This window comes from Desmodus rotundus, chromosome 9 (genome assembly GCF_022682495.2).
Source record: "Desmodus rotundus isolate HL8 chromosome 9, HLdesRot8A.1, whole genome shotgun sequence".
NCBI lineage: Eukaryota > Metazoa > Chordata > Mammalia > Chiroptera > Phyllostomidae > Desmodus > Desmodus rotundus.
In genome coordinates this window covers 89,631,689-89,647,896 of record NC_071395.1, presented here as the reverse complement: position 1 = coordinate 89,647,896, position 16,208 = coordinate 89,631,689, and the positions used below count along the sequence as shown (strand labels likewise).

Below are 16,208 nucleotides of genomic sequence, written 5' to 3'. Positions count from 1 at the left end.
AAATAGGTACCGCATTGAAAGCCTACAGATGTGTACTGCCTGTACGACCAAGGCACGCAAGAGGAAACTGAAAAGAAAAGCTTCTGGAAATGGGTCGAGCACCTGGCAAGCTGCCGGCATTTCAATATCCTATTAAAATGAGCTCAGTGCACATGTTAGCGCTGGAAGGGTCCCCTCCTCTGGGCTCTTCTCACATTTAGTAAGAGGATGGCTTGACCCAGGGCAAAGCCAGGATGAGGTCTGCTGATTCCCAGCCAGTTACGAGGCAGGAGAGAGGTGAGTGACTTGACTGCAAAGCTGGGCTGTTCTTTAAAGACACACATGAGAACCACTGTCTTTCAAAATTATCTAAAATTGTGGGGGCAGAAAGGAAACAGAAAACAGTTCAGATTCAGCTTGGTATAATAAGGACAGTGACAAAAACTTTTAGAATCCTTTTCTTTCTGGAAATTGCCTAGTAATGGAAACAAAAGAATTAATGGTCGAGACCCAGGATTATTCAGGTAAAGCCAGGTAATCACTTTGTACCTTAGTTTAAAAACCTATTCCTTGGGCCCCAGCTGGTGTGGTTGAGGGCCGGCCTGTGAACAAAAGGGTCACTGGTTCGATTCCCAGTCAGGGCACATGCCTGGGATGTGGGCCAGGTTCCCAGCAGGGGGCCCGAGAAAGGCAACCACACATTGATGTTTCTCTCCCTCTCTTTCCCTTTCTAAAAATAAATAAATAAAATCTTTAAAAAGAGAAAACCTATTCCTTGGGAAAGACACTAATGTCAGTGAGATCACATCTAACAGGCTTTCAACTCTGTGGACTTTCACTGGGACGGCCTGCCAACAGCAAGCTGAGCTGCAAACAGGGCTCAGTCAATCACTGCAGGGCCTTCTGCACCAAGACCCCCTGGCTCGGCAGGTCCTGGCAGACAGGACAGGGGTTGCTGTGATTTTTCAGACTCGGCGCCACACCACCTCATGGACTTTCAATCAAAATATGGTCCTTCACGTGGCTGTTTAAATGTTAATAAATGATAACACTTAAAGGACGCAGGAAATTCATCTAAAACTGTTGTTCATACGCAGCGGCATTTTCAAGCAATTACAGTAAATAACCCATTCCCCATTTGGCCACCATCTCAGCTACAAGCTTTGCTTAACCTCAAGAAGCACTAATGGTATATAATTTTTCACTAAAGGCAGAATAATTTCCGATGTGTTTTCAACAAATTCTTTTTACCATAATTGAAGGTAATTATTTTCCATGAATGATCTGGTTTAATTAAGTAATATGCAGATCAAGTATGACTGTCTTCTTTGCAGCAACTCACAAAACTGCTTTATTTCTTGCTTACATGAAACAGTTAGAAATCATTAATTAGCTTGCTCTTCAAAGGAACCATTCCTGGAAATAAAGGGCACATCTGCTTTCATAAACACGTTTAGTCATTAATCACTTCCAGTAGAAAAGGGCTCAGCGCAATAGGCTTGATATTAATAGATTTTAAACTCAATATAAAAAGAACATCAATAAAGAAAATATTTATTCTAAATCTCCAACTTTAACTTGAGAATCAATAGACTCAAATTACCTGGCTGCTGTATATATTCAGACATAACCCTTTCTCCTGAAAATTCTAGCCTGGTTTCCAGTAAGTATTAACGGTATGTATTGCCTTTGAAGGTCGTCATACTAGGGGCACCAGAATTTTACTTCTTATGAAGTGGAAGGTTATGTTTGCCTGTTTTTTCAGGTGCAGGGATATGGATTCAAGGAGCCTTCCGGCCCATTCCCAGTCATCAGAACATTCCCTCAGTGACACAGTGGTCCAGGGCCCCACCTTCCAGAAGCTGAGGCAGGGAAGAGGAGGGAAGAGCATGTGGAGCCCAGTCACACGGACTGGGAGTACGTTTCCCTGGAAGTTTCCTGACCTCCGTGCTCTGGCCTCATCTGCACAAGGGATATCGCAGTGATGTGTATAGCCCAGCACTTGGCACAATCTGGCCAGGGCTCTTCCCTTTCTCTGCCATTGCCCGCCCCCGCTCCTTCCTTCTACAATTCTTGCTCCCACCTAGCTTGCTGCTGTTGCCATGGCAGACAGGCCAGGCTAGAGGAGGCCACGGGGCCCAGAGGAAAGAGGCTGCACTGGGCAGCCAGAGAGCCCTGTCTGGGCTGGGGAGAGGACAAGAGATGGACACCTCACGGAGTCTCTGCATAGGCGATGGGGTCTGCTTTTGCATCATTGTATATATCCCATGAGGCCCACCCACGGGGCCTTGCTCAGCCCTGGTTCTCAGTAAAAATGTGGAAAAGTCAAGAATGGTTTGAGAAACTTTAAAAACAGATATAAACTGCAAATATTTCAACAAGTTACTTTAATATGACGTGCTTGCATTCAGATGAAGGCAAAGAGATAATTTTAGCATTAGGTGCAAGAAAAACTTGCTTCTGTGACAAGATACAGCAGAGAAAGCACCCTGAAAACCTTGGAGCACAACAACCTGGAGCCGAGGCCAACTGGTTACATAACGGGCGCGTCAGAAGGCTGCCACCTTGCAAGGCTGACAGATGAAATTACCAGTTTCTAGAGAGGCTGTCTTCCCATGGGAGATGCACGCAGCCATGACGTGAAGACAGGGACTGTGCCGCGGGTGGCGTCTTAATGCTAACGGAGCCGAACGCTGCTCCTGTAGGGGGTGCCGTTACAGAGCTGTTTCTTAACAAACGTTTAAACTTTACTGTGAGGCACTGCATTTAACACGCTGCTTTCCGTAACCATCTGCTCTGGGTAGTGCTCCAGAACAAAAACCAGAAGGGGAGGAGAAGGACAATTTTTTAATCCTTTAAATAGGAGTAAGGCAGGCAGTTCTGAAAGGTTCTTGGGAAAGGACATGAACACAGAGTGCTGTCTTAACTTGGAGCTGCTATAACAAAATACCACAGACTGGGTGACTTAAACAGACATTTATTCCCCACAGTTCTGGAGGCTGCAAGTCCAAGATCCAGGTGCCAGCCAATTCCGTTCCCGGTGAGGGCTCTCCACCTGGCTTGCAGATGGCCACCTTCTCACTGTGTCCTAACAAGGCAGAGACAGAGCAAGCCAGCCCTCTGGTCCCTTCTTGTGAAGGGTGCTCATGCCATCACGAGCACCCCTCCTTCATGACCTCATCTAACCCTAATTAATTACCTCCAAACACCACCACATGGCAGGTTAGGGCTTCAACGTATGAACACGGGAGGGACACAAAACATTCAGCCCTTAACAGGTCTCCCTCACACAAGCAGTCCTCGTGTTGAGGAGCTGTCCAGTGGTGAAGGGCAGTGCCTGATTACCAACAAGCCCCTATAACACCGGCACTTTATTCTGCAACAGGGAAACACGGCTGACAACGACAAGCTTCAGTGAGTCTTCATGCAAGGACCTGCGAGCAGCTCAGATGACTGTTTTTCCACTCTGCAGCTTCATGAGGAAAGGTTCAGTTAGCACCACCACCGCCACTCGGAGGGCAGCTGCGGCAAGAGTTAGAGCTCACTCTATCCACAGATGCTTACTGACTTCTTAATGCAAGGTACCAGAGCTCAAGACACTGGGATGAATGCCTGCCCTCTGGATGTTTATGCTTGAAGAAGAACAAAGATGCCTGGGCCACCGGGGGCAGATCAGACCACGATGCCACCAGAGATAATAAACAGCCTTGATGGGTATCACTGCAGACAACTAGAACAGAGGTTCTTCTGACTTCTTCCTGGTAGTCTATTTGCCAGACCCCACGGCCTCAGGAATAGTTCTACCATGGACATCACCATCTCGTAATTTCACTCAGGAGTGCATTGTTTTATTACTCTTTTTAAAGTGTTTTTTTTTTTTTTTTTAATTTTTAGAGAGAGGGGAAGGGAAGGAGAAAGAGAGGGTGAGAAACATCAATGTGCGGTTGCCTCTTGTACGTCCCCTACTGGACACCTGGCCTGTAACCCAGGCATGTGCCCTGACTGGGAATCAAACCAGCGACCCTTTGTTTCATAGGCCTGCACTCAATCCACTGAGCTATACAGCCAGGGCTTAAAAGTTTTTGTTTATTTTTAGAGAGAAGGGAAGGGAGGGAGAAAGAGATGGGGAGAAACACCAATGTGCGAGAGACAGATCAATCAGTTGCCTCTTGCACACCACAACCTGGGGACTTGGCCCACAAGCCAGGTATGTGCCTTGACTGGGAATCGAATCAGCGACCTTTCGGTTCGCAGGCCACCACTCAATCCACTGAGCCACACCAGCCAGGGCTTTATTACTATTAAAACAACCAAGAAGCATCAGTCTCGCTGGAATGGATGTAACAGGGCACAGGCAGCTCAGGAGTGGAGAGAACGTAAAGCCTTGCTCAGCTGGGCTTGGCCCCCATGTTATCTGCTCCTCCATTTCCTCTACCTCTAACTGTTAGTGGTTGATTTTCACTCTGAAAGTCAACATCTGTCATACAAGGAACACACCTTCTTAAAATAGAGCATCGATAATATATTACCAAGAGCTGATGTTTGAATTATTCGGCCCTTAGAACTCACCAGCGACTGTTCTGTTTCTGGCACACAGACTGGTGTCACATTACTCAGATACCACGGGAAACTGGAATTCCTTGTACCTGGCTGTGTCTTTTAGGATAGATGTCACTTCTACCTTTGCCTACCTGTAAATGTCGGAAAGAGCGCCGCCTTTGAAGGTGGACATAGTTGCAAATCAATCTCTTCTCTCCCACCCCAACCAAGCTCCACAAAAGGGTCTTTTTTCTCCCTTTCCACAAAAAGTCCCTTTTCTTTGTGAAACGTGATCTAGCCAGAGTGTGCACGCCGTTCGTATCAGTGCCAAGCCCCATGGCCAGGCCCTGTCACCATGCTCAGCCCTGGATGGATGCTCTCCTAACATCTACTGTTGACAAGGGGGTGGCAGGAGGAATGGGCAGGTCACACAGCCCGACTCTAGTTCCAGTTTCTGAAACAATCAGTTGGCACAGTAACTGTGGTCCCAGCACTGACAAAGAAAGGCACCAGCACTGTCAGTCAAGGTCTGGAAGACGAGTGGTTGATGGTGGACACCACCAGTCATGACTAAGGGCCTCTCTGAAGACAGACAAGGCTGCTATTCCTGTTGGTCATGGTCATCTTTCCACAGACTGCGACTCCTTCAGTCAGAACCTGGGTTGTTATTTGGGAATCCTGAAACAGGGCAAACTAGCACAGCACTGTCCATGCAGACTTAAATGCGTGCAGCAGGTGTCCTGAAGACTAAATGAATTCATCTGAACCCGAGGGGCCACAGTCTACATCCCCGATTCATTCTGACACTGGTCCCAGGCACGGAACACAAAAACCTGGAGGGCAGAAGAGGTTCCCCACTGAGCCCCATCGGGAGGCTTTTCCCAACCACAAAGCTTTGCGGCAGCAGCGGCAGCAAACACATGTGGCTGTCTACGTGCCACACGTCCAGCCTGAGCACTGCACAGCGACACTTAACCTCCATCACAACTGAACGAGGCAGACACTACTGACACAGCACTTGACAAACGAGGAAACTGAAGCCGAGTTGTCAGTCCCCGAGGCCTCACCCTGGAGGGTGACAGGGCAGGACGCAAACGTGGGCCGCCTGGCTGCGGGGTACGGAGAGCCTCTGGAGAGTCAGCTGTGGAACAGCATGGAAGGCAGGCTGCTGGGTGACCTTTGGAGAGTCACGCCCACTCTGGGCTTTGGCTTACACATCTGACACACAGCAGGGTCTGGCTGGGTTATCTCTGACTGCCCTTTCAAGTCTATGTAGTCAATCTGCCCAACTCTTTGTTTGACTCTAAATTAATTTTTAACCACAAGAGAAAGAATATTAGAAGAGAATATACCCAAAATGTACCAAACGTACGAAAAAGGTAACCCTGGCTGTCTCTGAATGGTGGAATGCTGGGTAGTGTTTTCCTTTTTATCTAAACATTCTAGTTTTCCCAACAATGAGTATTTGCTGGATAAATGAAGGAGCAAACATAACCTACCCAAACAGAGTTAATAAAACAATGGGAAGGAGAGTGGGTGAGGGGTGGCCTGGTGGACACCAGAGGCCTGGCCCTGGACACAGCAGCTCAGGTGGCGATAAAGGGTGGGAGGAGGAGGCCAGTTTTGGGGGGGTTTCAGAGACAGGGTTCTGGGCCCCACTGTGTGGCCTGAAGGGAAGGGAGGCGACCCACACACAGCCCTTGGTCAGAGATGTATGTGGAGTGGGGAGGGGTCATAGATAAGGCAGGACGTGCAAAGCCAGTTCACAGCCACATGCCATTGGTGGGATGTGAGGATGCCCTGGGGAAGGAGGTTATTTCACCTTACTAACTACACTAGAACTTTGCCGTGTGTCCCAAAACTCGGACAAGCCAACATGGCCAATGTGTGATTTTATTCAGGGGAACGACAGACTTCGCTCCTTTGCAAGGCCACGGAAGCTGACGATGGCATTTTTCTTTCCGTTTATTCTGGTAGAATCTGCCAGCTTTAAGCTGTGGGATGGGTCGACTGTGAAGCCAGAGCTGGCGCTCAGAACCACCACTCTGTGCCGCCTGAAGAAGAGCATGTGGAGGGTGGAGTGATCCAACCAGCTCTGGACTGAATATCCCCCCTGAGCTAGGTGCCTCCAACAAACAAGCACAAGTGAGCAAACATTTAAAAAAAGAAGTATGTGTGTGGGATCCCAAGGGAGATGCCTCTCCCGAGAGCTGCTGAAGCCTCTTCACCCTGGGTTGCCTTTCCCTAAAAAAGAAATTCTGCTTTTCAGAGTCAGTTTTAGCAAGTCACCCCTGATTTTAACTTCCCTAAAAGGACAGTTTTCTAGAGCAATGGAATCCACACATATATTTCTTCCATGTCCATTTCTGCTTTACCATCACTTACATCCTTTGCAGACTTGGAAAAACCTAATTTGATCAAACTTTTAAAACCCACAGGCTTTATGTCTTTATCTTTCCTTTCCTCCATTGTTACAGAAGCAGCCAGATCTCTAAAACCTGCCCTGAAAGGAGGTAATTAAGTCTCCAATGGATTAAAAACCAGCAAAGCTTTGATCTGTCTAGTGCAGCAATTTTCAACAGGTATGCTGTAAGAATTTTTAAAACATGCAGTACACGACTACTGAGTCAGAAGCACTGACTTTTTTCCCTTAGATAGTCAAAAGGAAAAAAAAGACAATAGACAACATAAGAATATAAATCCAAATTATACTTTTTTATAGCCAGATCAGCAAAAAATGTATTTTTTTGGTGTGCCGCAGAATTTTAGTAATTAGTGATGGGTGCCATGAGATGAAAAAGGTTGAAAATTGCTGGTCTAGTGAAATGTGTTGCTTCAGAGGGACAGCAAAGAGACTGGAGACTTATGACAGTTGGTGAATTTCACATAGAACCTGGCAAAGCTGCCCTGGGAGGCTGCAAAGTTCAAAGTCACAGGGACACTTCTTAGATACAACTGTGGCACTGCTCCCTCCTCGTTGGAAGTTTCTACTAATTCAACAAAGAACAAATTCGGTCCTAAGATAAGAGACTGCTAATGCATTAGAAAACAGAGCATGTACACATATTATTTACTTTCTTTAAGCCCAACTCTCTGGGGGTTTACGTTAGCTGATCATTTACCAGCTTGTTACATACAAGTCGATTCCTAAAGAGGCAAAGAGCAAAGGGCAACCCCGAGCCTGCTAGAGACACAGGAAGGCAGGCAGCGCTTGCATGCCGCCAATGAAGTGAGGATCCTAGCTACATACTCAACGCACAGATGATGCATCTTTTAAACTTTCACATGCGGTTAAGAGAACCCTAGCTAAATCATTTTTAAGAATCTTTTCTAGTTTTACTCTTAGTAAACCAGGAACTAATCAAACCCAGGGACACTCAGATTTATTAAAATGTAGACATATGCCCTGGCCGGTGGGGCTCAGTGGATCGAGTGCCAGCCCGAAAACCAAAGGGTTGCTGGTTCAATTCCCAATTAGAGCACATGCCTGGGTTGCGGGCTGGGTCCCCAGTAGGGGGAGCATGAGAGGCAACCATAAATTGATGTTTCTCTCCCTCTTTCTCCCTCCCTTTCCCTCTCTCTAAAAATAAATAAATAAAATCTTTTAAAAAAAGTGTAGACACAATTAAGTGGTTATACACAATCTCAACATGCAGTATTATGTGGACTTCTGCATTTGCAAATAATACTCTGGTCTACCTTTCTCTGAAATCAATGGGATACTCAAAACATGAAAATATGGGCTCACTGCCAGCTGAAACATTGCTAGAGAGAAAGCACTAGAAAAATAATCCCTTTGTATTGATATCAAATATATCTATAAAAACACAGAAGAGGAGTTCAGTAAAAATATGTTTCAAGAGCCATATGATACAGCCACACGGAGACACAAGTAGATGTTAGAGTCTCTACATTTTCTGCAACATTTACTTCAAAACAAATATCACTCTCTTAAAAAGTTGTAATCATTTTCCTCTCTGCCCTGTTCCTGAGCCTTCCAGGAAATAATGCGAATCCAGCGTAGGTAGAAAGAGGTTCACTTGAAAAGGGACGGTACAGGAAAGAGTCGGCTGCTTCCGTGCCGGGGAGATTTGTCCCTGCCTGCTCACAGACCGCCCTGGCCTACCTGGCTCGCTCTTCTTCTCAATGAACTTCTGTGTACTAAATTTTCTATCGCGGCCCTTTAAAGCTACGTGCCACAAAATGCATAGAAATCTTTACATTTACTTAAACCCTCTATGCATTCTAACCAACTCTTTCTTCCCCAACCCTAATGTGTCAGTAGCATGTCTTAAAAATCAAATCTGAGAACCCTCCTCCAGCAGAGAGGCTTACTGTCAAAATACTGCCTGACAACATGCCTTCGTTTTTCAAACACCTATTCAGCACCTACTAGGAGTGATAAGGAACATAAAGATATAAAACATGAAGATCAAAGAATCCACAACCCAGAAGCTGGGGCAAGGTAAAGATGTGCATTCACACGAGGAGAGGCAGCTCCTGGAAGGTTCAGGGCTCCAGGGCTGGGCAGATGCACCTGCAAGCCCCATGCGGGGTGACTGAGGCTGAAACCCAGCCCACTGCCTCTCCCCCTGGCAAGGGCTGAGGTCATCTAGGGCAGGGACTGCTTTCTAAATCACACAAAAGCCCCAACTGGCACGTGGGCATCTTCAGCGGAAGGAGGACTTTTCTAAGGACCTGAGAGGCTAGAAGGAATAGGAGGGGCAGTCCTGATCTAGTCCCCATCAGTTTGCGGCTGTGACTGTAAAGAACAAAGACATCCAACATGAAATACGTGATTTAAAAAGTCCCCGACTCCCCCTAACACAAAGCCTCGGTATTCTATCTGCAGTGACAGAGACATTTTCACACTCATGTAAGTGCTCATTCCTCTCTAAAGTCAATTAAGAGTTACCTTGGTGATCGACATAAGGCTTGAAGGCCTGAAGGATTTTTGGCACAGCCACCCCCATGTCAAGTTCCGTCAGAGTCAGCTCATTCATAAAGTAGGGGAGCTGGAGAAAAGAAGTAAACAATGAGACGTTAGTACCTGGTAAATGTTAGAATTCAACATACTCTCAGAAGGAATGACGGTCAAGGTTTTGGGGATACATTCATTTAACCCAAATTTATAGAGCACAGACCACATTCTAGGCATTGTACCACAGAGCTGTGGAGGAGGCAGGAGAGGCCCCTGCTCTCATGGTTTACCCTGGAGAGGTGTAAACAGATAAATAAGCGGACAAATAACTTCAGAGAGTGATTAGTGCTACAGAGACAGTAAGGCAGGTGAGGGACAGAGGGAGTCTGGGGCACGGGCAGGGTTGGCTATTTTGGCTAAGGAAGCCAGCAAGGGCTTCTCTGAGGAGCGGCGTTTGGCCAGAGACCTGACTGTGGAGAAGGAGCCAGCCATGTTGGGCAGGCTAATATGGTAATTCTCGGTGTTGGCCGAAGTGTGGGAAAATGGACCGCTCTTAAGACTACCAGTGGGGAGTTAAGAAATCACTACAACATTTCTGATGGGCAAACTCACATTTTTTAAAATCCTTGAAAAACAATCACATCCCCTGCCCGTATGCTGACATTTCCATTTGCACCCTGGGTTTGAGTTCCTCCCCATACCCCAGGGACTGGCCCGCACAAACCACACTGTGTGGTCAGGGAAAGGGGAGGGTAAGGTACAGAGAGGACTACTGTCCTGCATCTGTCCCCTCCCTCTATTGAAGGCCACAGTTCCTGTCAGACAGGCAGCCCTCCCCACGTGGCCATGCTACCCAAGCTCTAGTAGCTGCCCGTATTTTTGCCCCTTCAGGGAGAGGTAACAGCTCCCCACTGCTGCCAGCCCTAGGATGCTGCGCCATCCCTTCTGGTTTCTCTACATAGGCTCACACTTTTATAAATCTTCCCTTTATTGAAAACTCTCCTTGCAGGTTCCTCCCTTTGAGTGGGACCTCCACTAACACAGCTATCAGCAAGAATTTACTCTACAGAGGAAGTTATAGAAAAGTATTGGTATCATGCCTAGAAATTCCTACTTTCCTTCAAGACTACATAATTAATTCATCTATGTTTCCTCCACCTGGACTGCACTTAAAAAAACAAAACAAAACAAAACTTGAGTCCATTCCCAATTTTAGTGTAAGGTGTAAATCAGGGACCCACTTTAATTCTTTCCAATAATTAGTCAGGTATCTTAACCTATTTGTTGAGCCACCAGTACTTTCCCTAACAATGCCACCTTTAAAGAGTCCCACTACCCTGGAAGCTGTATCGAGCACCTGTTTTCTACCAGGTCCAAACTGCCTGTATCACTGTAGCTTTATAATGTATTCTCAAATCTGTCAAGTCTCACTTCTTCCCCCCGCCCCGAATTTTCTAATTTTCATGAATATTTCTCCATTTGAACATAAGAATAATTTTGTAAAATTTAAACGTTTTTTAGACAATTTAAGTTATGTTAAACATTCCCCACAAAACATCTAGGTAGCATCTAGCCAGGCATGAATTTAATGCCTATTTGGACTGGACCTCTCCAGCTGTCTCTCTGCAGAGAAACTTACATACTTTTAGGATTCACCAGTCAGAGAACTTCATCTCTGAGTTCCTGCAAGGGGGAGGAGGGGTTAACTTAAAGAGGCTATGAAGTCTGTGATGGATGAAATGTGACTAGAGACAGTATTCAAACATACATTTCTGAATTGGTGGTTGCTGTGTTTGGAAAAGCTTTTTCCAAAAGCATCAATGTTATGTGGTCTTTGGCCTCCCAATCAGCCTACAGAATGCTACTTGGCCAAGAATGTAGCCAAAATCTTGCACCCTTGTCACCCTCCCCCCAAACATCTTTTTTATCTATTATTGTCATTCTAATACCTAGTATGTCAGGAGCATGCTGGGTTTCTATGGAAACAGAGGTCCAACACTGAGCCAGGGGAACAAACGCAGAGACAGAAACACACTGTCCCTCCTTGCGGCCTTGTCCAAACTCCCACCCTACCCCATCCTACACCCTGCAGTCCCGCAAGGACCTAGGATGAAGAAGGGGACTGGAGGAACCGGGGACTGAGAAAGACCCGCAGGGTGCGGAGGGCTCTCATTACCAGTAAGCAGAATGGGGAGGGGGATCATCAGCAGGCTCTGGTTACCTACTTACTCACTGGAGTAGCCAACTCTGAGATTCTGGAACATCTCTCACTCACTCCCGATCCCTCTGCTTGTTCAGATTTCTGATCTGAATCAAAACTCTCAGGCTCAGGCCCAGGAGCAGTTTCTTTCATACCCGGCAGGGAAGGCAAGGAAAGGTCACTGCTCCTGCTCATTTCAGCCAGGACCTCTCTCTGCCCACCCAAAGGGCACCACAGTGTGAGAGGAACTCACTGCGTGTTCTTTGTCTTCCTGAGTAAACCCAGTGGGGACTGGGCGTTCAGGTGCGTGGCTCACTCTTGGGTGGGTGGGTGGCACGTTAGCAGCTGTATGCAGTAACAGTAGCCTTAGCTGACACGGGCACAGAGCCCTTAACAACTGAGAGCCCCATGATGGTGTCAGAGCAGCCAGCCAATGCCAAGAGTATGCTTGCTGTTGGGGCAGTAAGTACATCAGCATCCACCATATAAACACTGGGCTGCTCTTTCAAAACGAGTCATTATCATGTGCAAGGATGACCATCTGAGACTGCAGGGCAAGGCCAGCAAACGGTTCTCTGAATGTCAGGCCTTCCAGGGACACCAGGAGATGGGAGATCTTTGTCACAGGGGACAGCTCAGGCTCCTGCAGCCATTCTGGCTCTTGACTGGCCATTAACTCACACTCACTATATTAAGGAATAGCTCTTCCAGTGACATCTGAATATTGGTAATAGTAAGAGTTCCTTTGACAGCGTGGTAGCAGGTTTGGGATTTGGTGCCTTTCTATTTATCCCACTGCCAGGGTCCCCTCTGGTCTGCAGGGCGCTTCAGGGGCAGCAGCTGAGGTCAGGGTGGAGGTGCTGAAGCTGGCAACGGAGTGAGTACTGCCCAGCCCCTGAATGGCTGGTGCTGCTGGAGCTAGGTACCTTTTCTCTGCCTAGCCTGCCTGCACTTCTGACCTCAATAAATGAAAGAGAGTTTTCGTCTGTGAACTTCAAAAGCCCACATGATGAGCAAAGGGAGAAGACAGAAATAAAAAACTCTCCCTTCCACTTCTTCTGGGATGGGGAACCCACCGTTTTCCAGCAAGGGGCCAGAGGCCCTGTGGACTTCTGACTCCAGAGAGAAGGTAGGACGCTGCCCTCTCCATTTGTGTGGGAAGGTGTGGCACATGGAGAGCTGTGTCCCATCTGGAGGTTAGGCATGCCCTGCTTCCTGTCACACACTGCCAGGCCCTGCCGCCCTCCTGCTCGGGGAAGGGCCCATGACAGTCTCTGGGGAAGGAGAAGTGCCAGCCCCGGCCATGTGCCTCGACCCAGGAACTCAAACCCTCCACTACTCCCCGCCTCTCGTCTCTAAACATGGAAGGGTCACTGCCGCTTCCTGCTCCCCCTACAGACCTGGCTAGCGGGGTGGGTTCAACCCTCAACCCATCTGAAGAACACAGACTGACCCCTGTCAACAAGGCCTCCCAAATCCCTGCCCCAAATTCTGCTTTGAAATACTCTCTTCCAGCTTAGGAGGCGGCCTCTCTTCTTCATCAGGGGCTCAGGAAGGAAGACAGAGCAGGTTCATTACCCAAAAGTCAAACAGAGCTCTTCCACACCCACAGTTTAGTTCTGCAATCTTACTTAGCGCGCAGCCGCCTAACATGGAGTCTTTCAACTCTCTGAAGTCAAGGACAAAATTCTGTGTCACTGTGCCTTTTTCTGGGGAAAGGATCCATCCACTTCTGCTTCTCAAGGGATCTATGAGGTCAGTGGGAAAAAGACCCACTGACTTAAGCTGCTGACTGTGCAATCTCTCAGTGAAGATTTGGGGGCCAAAGTGACTCTTCTCTGCCTGGGTTTTGCAGGGTCAAAAACTTACTTCTAAATAACCTACTTAAGGTCTCTTGCTTGCCAGAGGTGGTACGAAATGAGTCATTCTGTGGCAACCATGGGGAATACTTATGTAGCTTAAACTCCCTTCCAAGTGGGTCTAAGTCAGAAGCAGGACTATTTCTTCAGCAAAAGGAGAGCCCAAAATAAAATACCATCTGGCCAGAAGTGAAGGTCAAACCCAGACATATTTAGTCTGCAATGCTAACTTTTCCAGCGTGGCGGGGAGCACTGCGTACATTGTGTGGCGCTGACCGTCAGGCTGGCTGGGCCCCGGAAACACCAACTTAAAGATAATAGAAGTCTACACGACAAGTGGGAGCTATAAAAGCTCACGTTTTCCCAACCCAAATTCTGGATTATTACCTAGAATGGATAACAATCAGGGCAACGCAGGGAAACAGGTAAACAGGAACAGTCACTAAGTCCTCAGATGCAGCTAGTCACATGGTCAAGGTCACAGCCCAGCCATGTTTGACAAGAACTTATGACTCTCATATGTTTATGAGAGTTTATGTTTATGACTTTCTATGTTTTAAACCGAGTTATTTTTCATTGAGAATATAATGGTACAAAACTTCCAGAAATTAAGAAATGTGAAGAACTGGAAGCCCCTTGGGTGAAAAACAATACCTTTATTTTGCTGAGTTTCATTTGGATTTTCTTAGACACCAGATCAGACCAGTACTTCTCTCCTAAGAAGTCCCAAAACATTCTTCCAAGCAAGGCATTCACCCAGGCTTCCTGTTCTTCCTCCTCAGAGGGTGGAGCCTCTGGCAACTGGCAAAAGAAAAGGGACCAAAATTAGCTAGACAGCAACTGGAGAACCAGACAGGTGCTTATTTTTATAAAGTCACTGGAGGTCCTTCCCTATAAAGATCGACGGCCACGTGAGTTGTATTTCTTCCCTATAAATTAATTACAAGTCCCACATTATGTCAGCGACGAGAAAATGAAAGAAAAGCCACCATCATAGATAAAAGCTCTTCACCTATTTTCTTTTTCACCAGTCTTCTTGTGAACCAGCTAATATTTCATACAATTAGCTTGCCCAAATTGCCCTGTTCCCCAAATGAGCTTGGTGCTATCAAATACCGACTTGCCTAACTTCCTCCCCGCTGAGGCCCCCTGGATGAGGAGCTGTCAGGCTGGTCCTCACCAGGCCCCCCGACAGCTCCCCAATGCCCAGGCCTCTCACATTCAGCCTGATACCACGATGCACGATTGTCATGGGCAAGGGGCAGGGGAGTGCTTAAAAATACTGGTGTGTGGGTCCTACACCCGGACACACTAACTGAAGTGGGGTCAAGCTTTTTAGAATCCCTCTCACTGATGCAATGAACAGGTGAGGCTGGGAACCGCAGGCCTGGATTAGAGAGAGCCAGTCTCAGGCATTCTGTGAAACTCCTGTAGCTCTTCTCGCCTGAGCCTCACCTCCACATGACACAATCCATCTGAACCATCTGCCACAGCCAGTGGGCAAGGCAGGAGAAGAGCAAGCCTGGGTTAGTCCCCAGTTTCCAAGGCTAATTATAGTATGGACTCTGGCCCGGGGCAGGTGAAGAAGAAGGGAGAAGCAGCAGTGACACCCAGGACAGTGTATGAGTTGACAGTGTGGCAGTGGTGAGGTTAGGTTAGTGTGGTAATGCCGACTGGTCATCGCTGTTGTCACTGTTGCTGTCCACTGACCCCTGCCTCCCGCCAGGATAGGATTCCTTCCCAGGTTCCCTCTTTTATGCCTCACAATACCCTAGAAAGACAACTTCTGTGTCTATTTTGGGGATGAGGAAGCAGACTCGGAACCATTCAGTGCCTTGCCCGAGGCCCCTCGTTTATTGGCAGAGCCTAACTCATGGCCGCCTTCTCCCCGCTCTCCACCTGCTCGGTCCTGTGGGAGGGAGGAAGGGGTGTGACTGGCTCGTGGTGTGACAGACATTTTCCTATGCTGAGGTCTCTAATTAGACTATAACTTTATAGAAACAATTAGCCTTGAACAGCAAAGACCAAAAGAACTGGAAATGCAGACACCTGTGAGTTGTTCCCCCCTTCACTTCTGTGGTTTATATAATGCATTTGTCCCGCCCTCACGGGTCGCCATTAGCAATAACACACACCACACACCCTCACCATCTCTATGCTCCACACACGTGCGCTCATGCCAGCGCCGTCTCTTGTGGGTGGCTGTGACTGTGCCCGTGACGCAGCTGTGTGCCTAGGCCAGGGGCACAGCACACGGGGGGCTTGGTGCTCATGGACTTGACATCTGGGGATATGATGGCTTATGAGCACCCCAAAGTTCTATGGCACGTGCCTGTGCGATTTTTTCCTAAGCCTGGAGTTCTGAGGGTCTGACCCAGGAGAGCTGGTCACTGGGCTTGTGCAGGGTCTGGCGGACGGCCCGGCACCCGCCTGTCCACTAGTCCCGTCGGAGCTTGTGCTGTCTCTCTTTGGGGACCTGAGGGTTCACTTGTATTTTTGGTCTAATGTTACTATGTGTAAGGGGAGATATTTTATGTTCTAGGAGTCACTCAAATATGGGTGTTTTGAAAGGTCTCCCTTATAAATGTTGGTGAGTCTCATTTAAAAAAATTAAACTCTGGTTTTAAGGCAGAAGAGTAAGGACCTAGGAAAATTCCTTGAAAGGTGGAATGAGGGAAACTGAAACAAATAGTTAAAACAAGGCTGAGCA

General features: G+C 47.5%; 1 protein-coding gene across 5 annotated transcripts in view; it reads right to left on the bottom strand.

Annotated features, from left to right (window-relative positions):
* Positions 1-16,208, bottom strand: part of TEX2 (testis expressed 2) — a 124,429-nt gene that overhangs the window by 13,754 nt on the left and 94,467 nt on the right. For all 5 annotated transcript variants that reach the window (XM_053910720.2, XM_053910721.1, XM_071219328.1 and 2 more), the window contains 2 exons: positions 14,153-14,299; positions 9,434-9,533 (listed from right to left, as the gene is read on the bottom strand). In XM_053910720.2, coding sequence (XP_053766695.1) covers positions 9,434-9,533; positions 14,153-14,299 — 247 coding nt within the window. The remainder of the gene's footprint in view (positions 1-9,433; positions 9,534-14,152; positions 14,300-16,208) is intronic.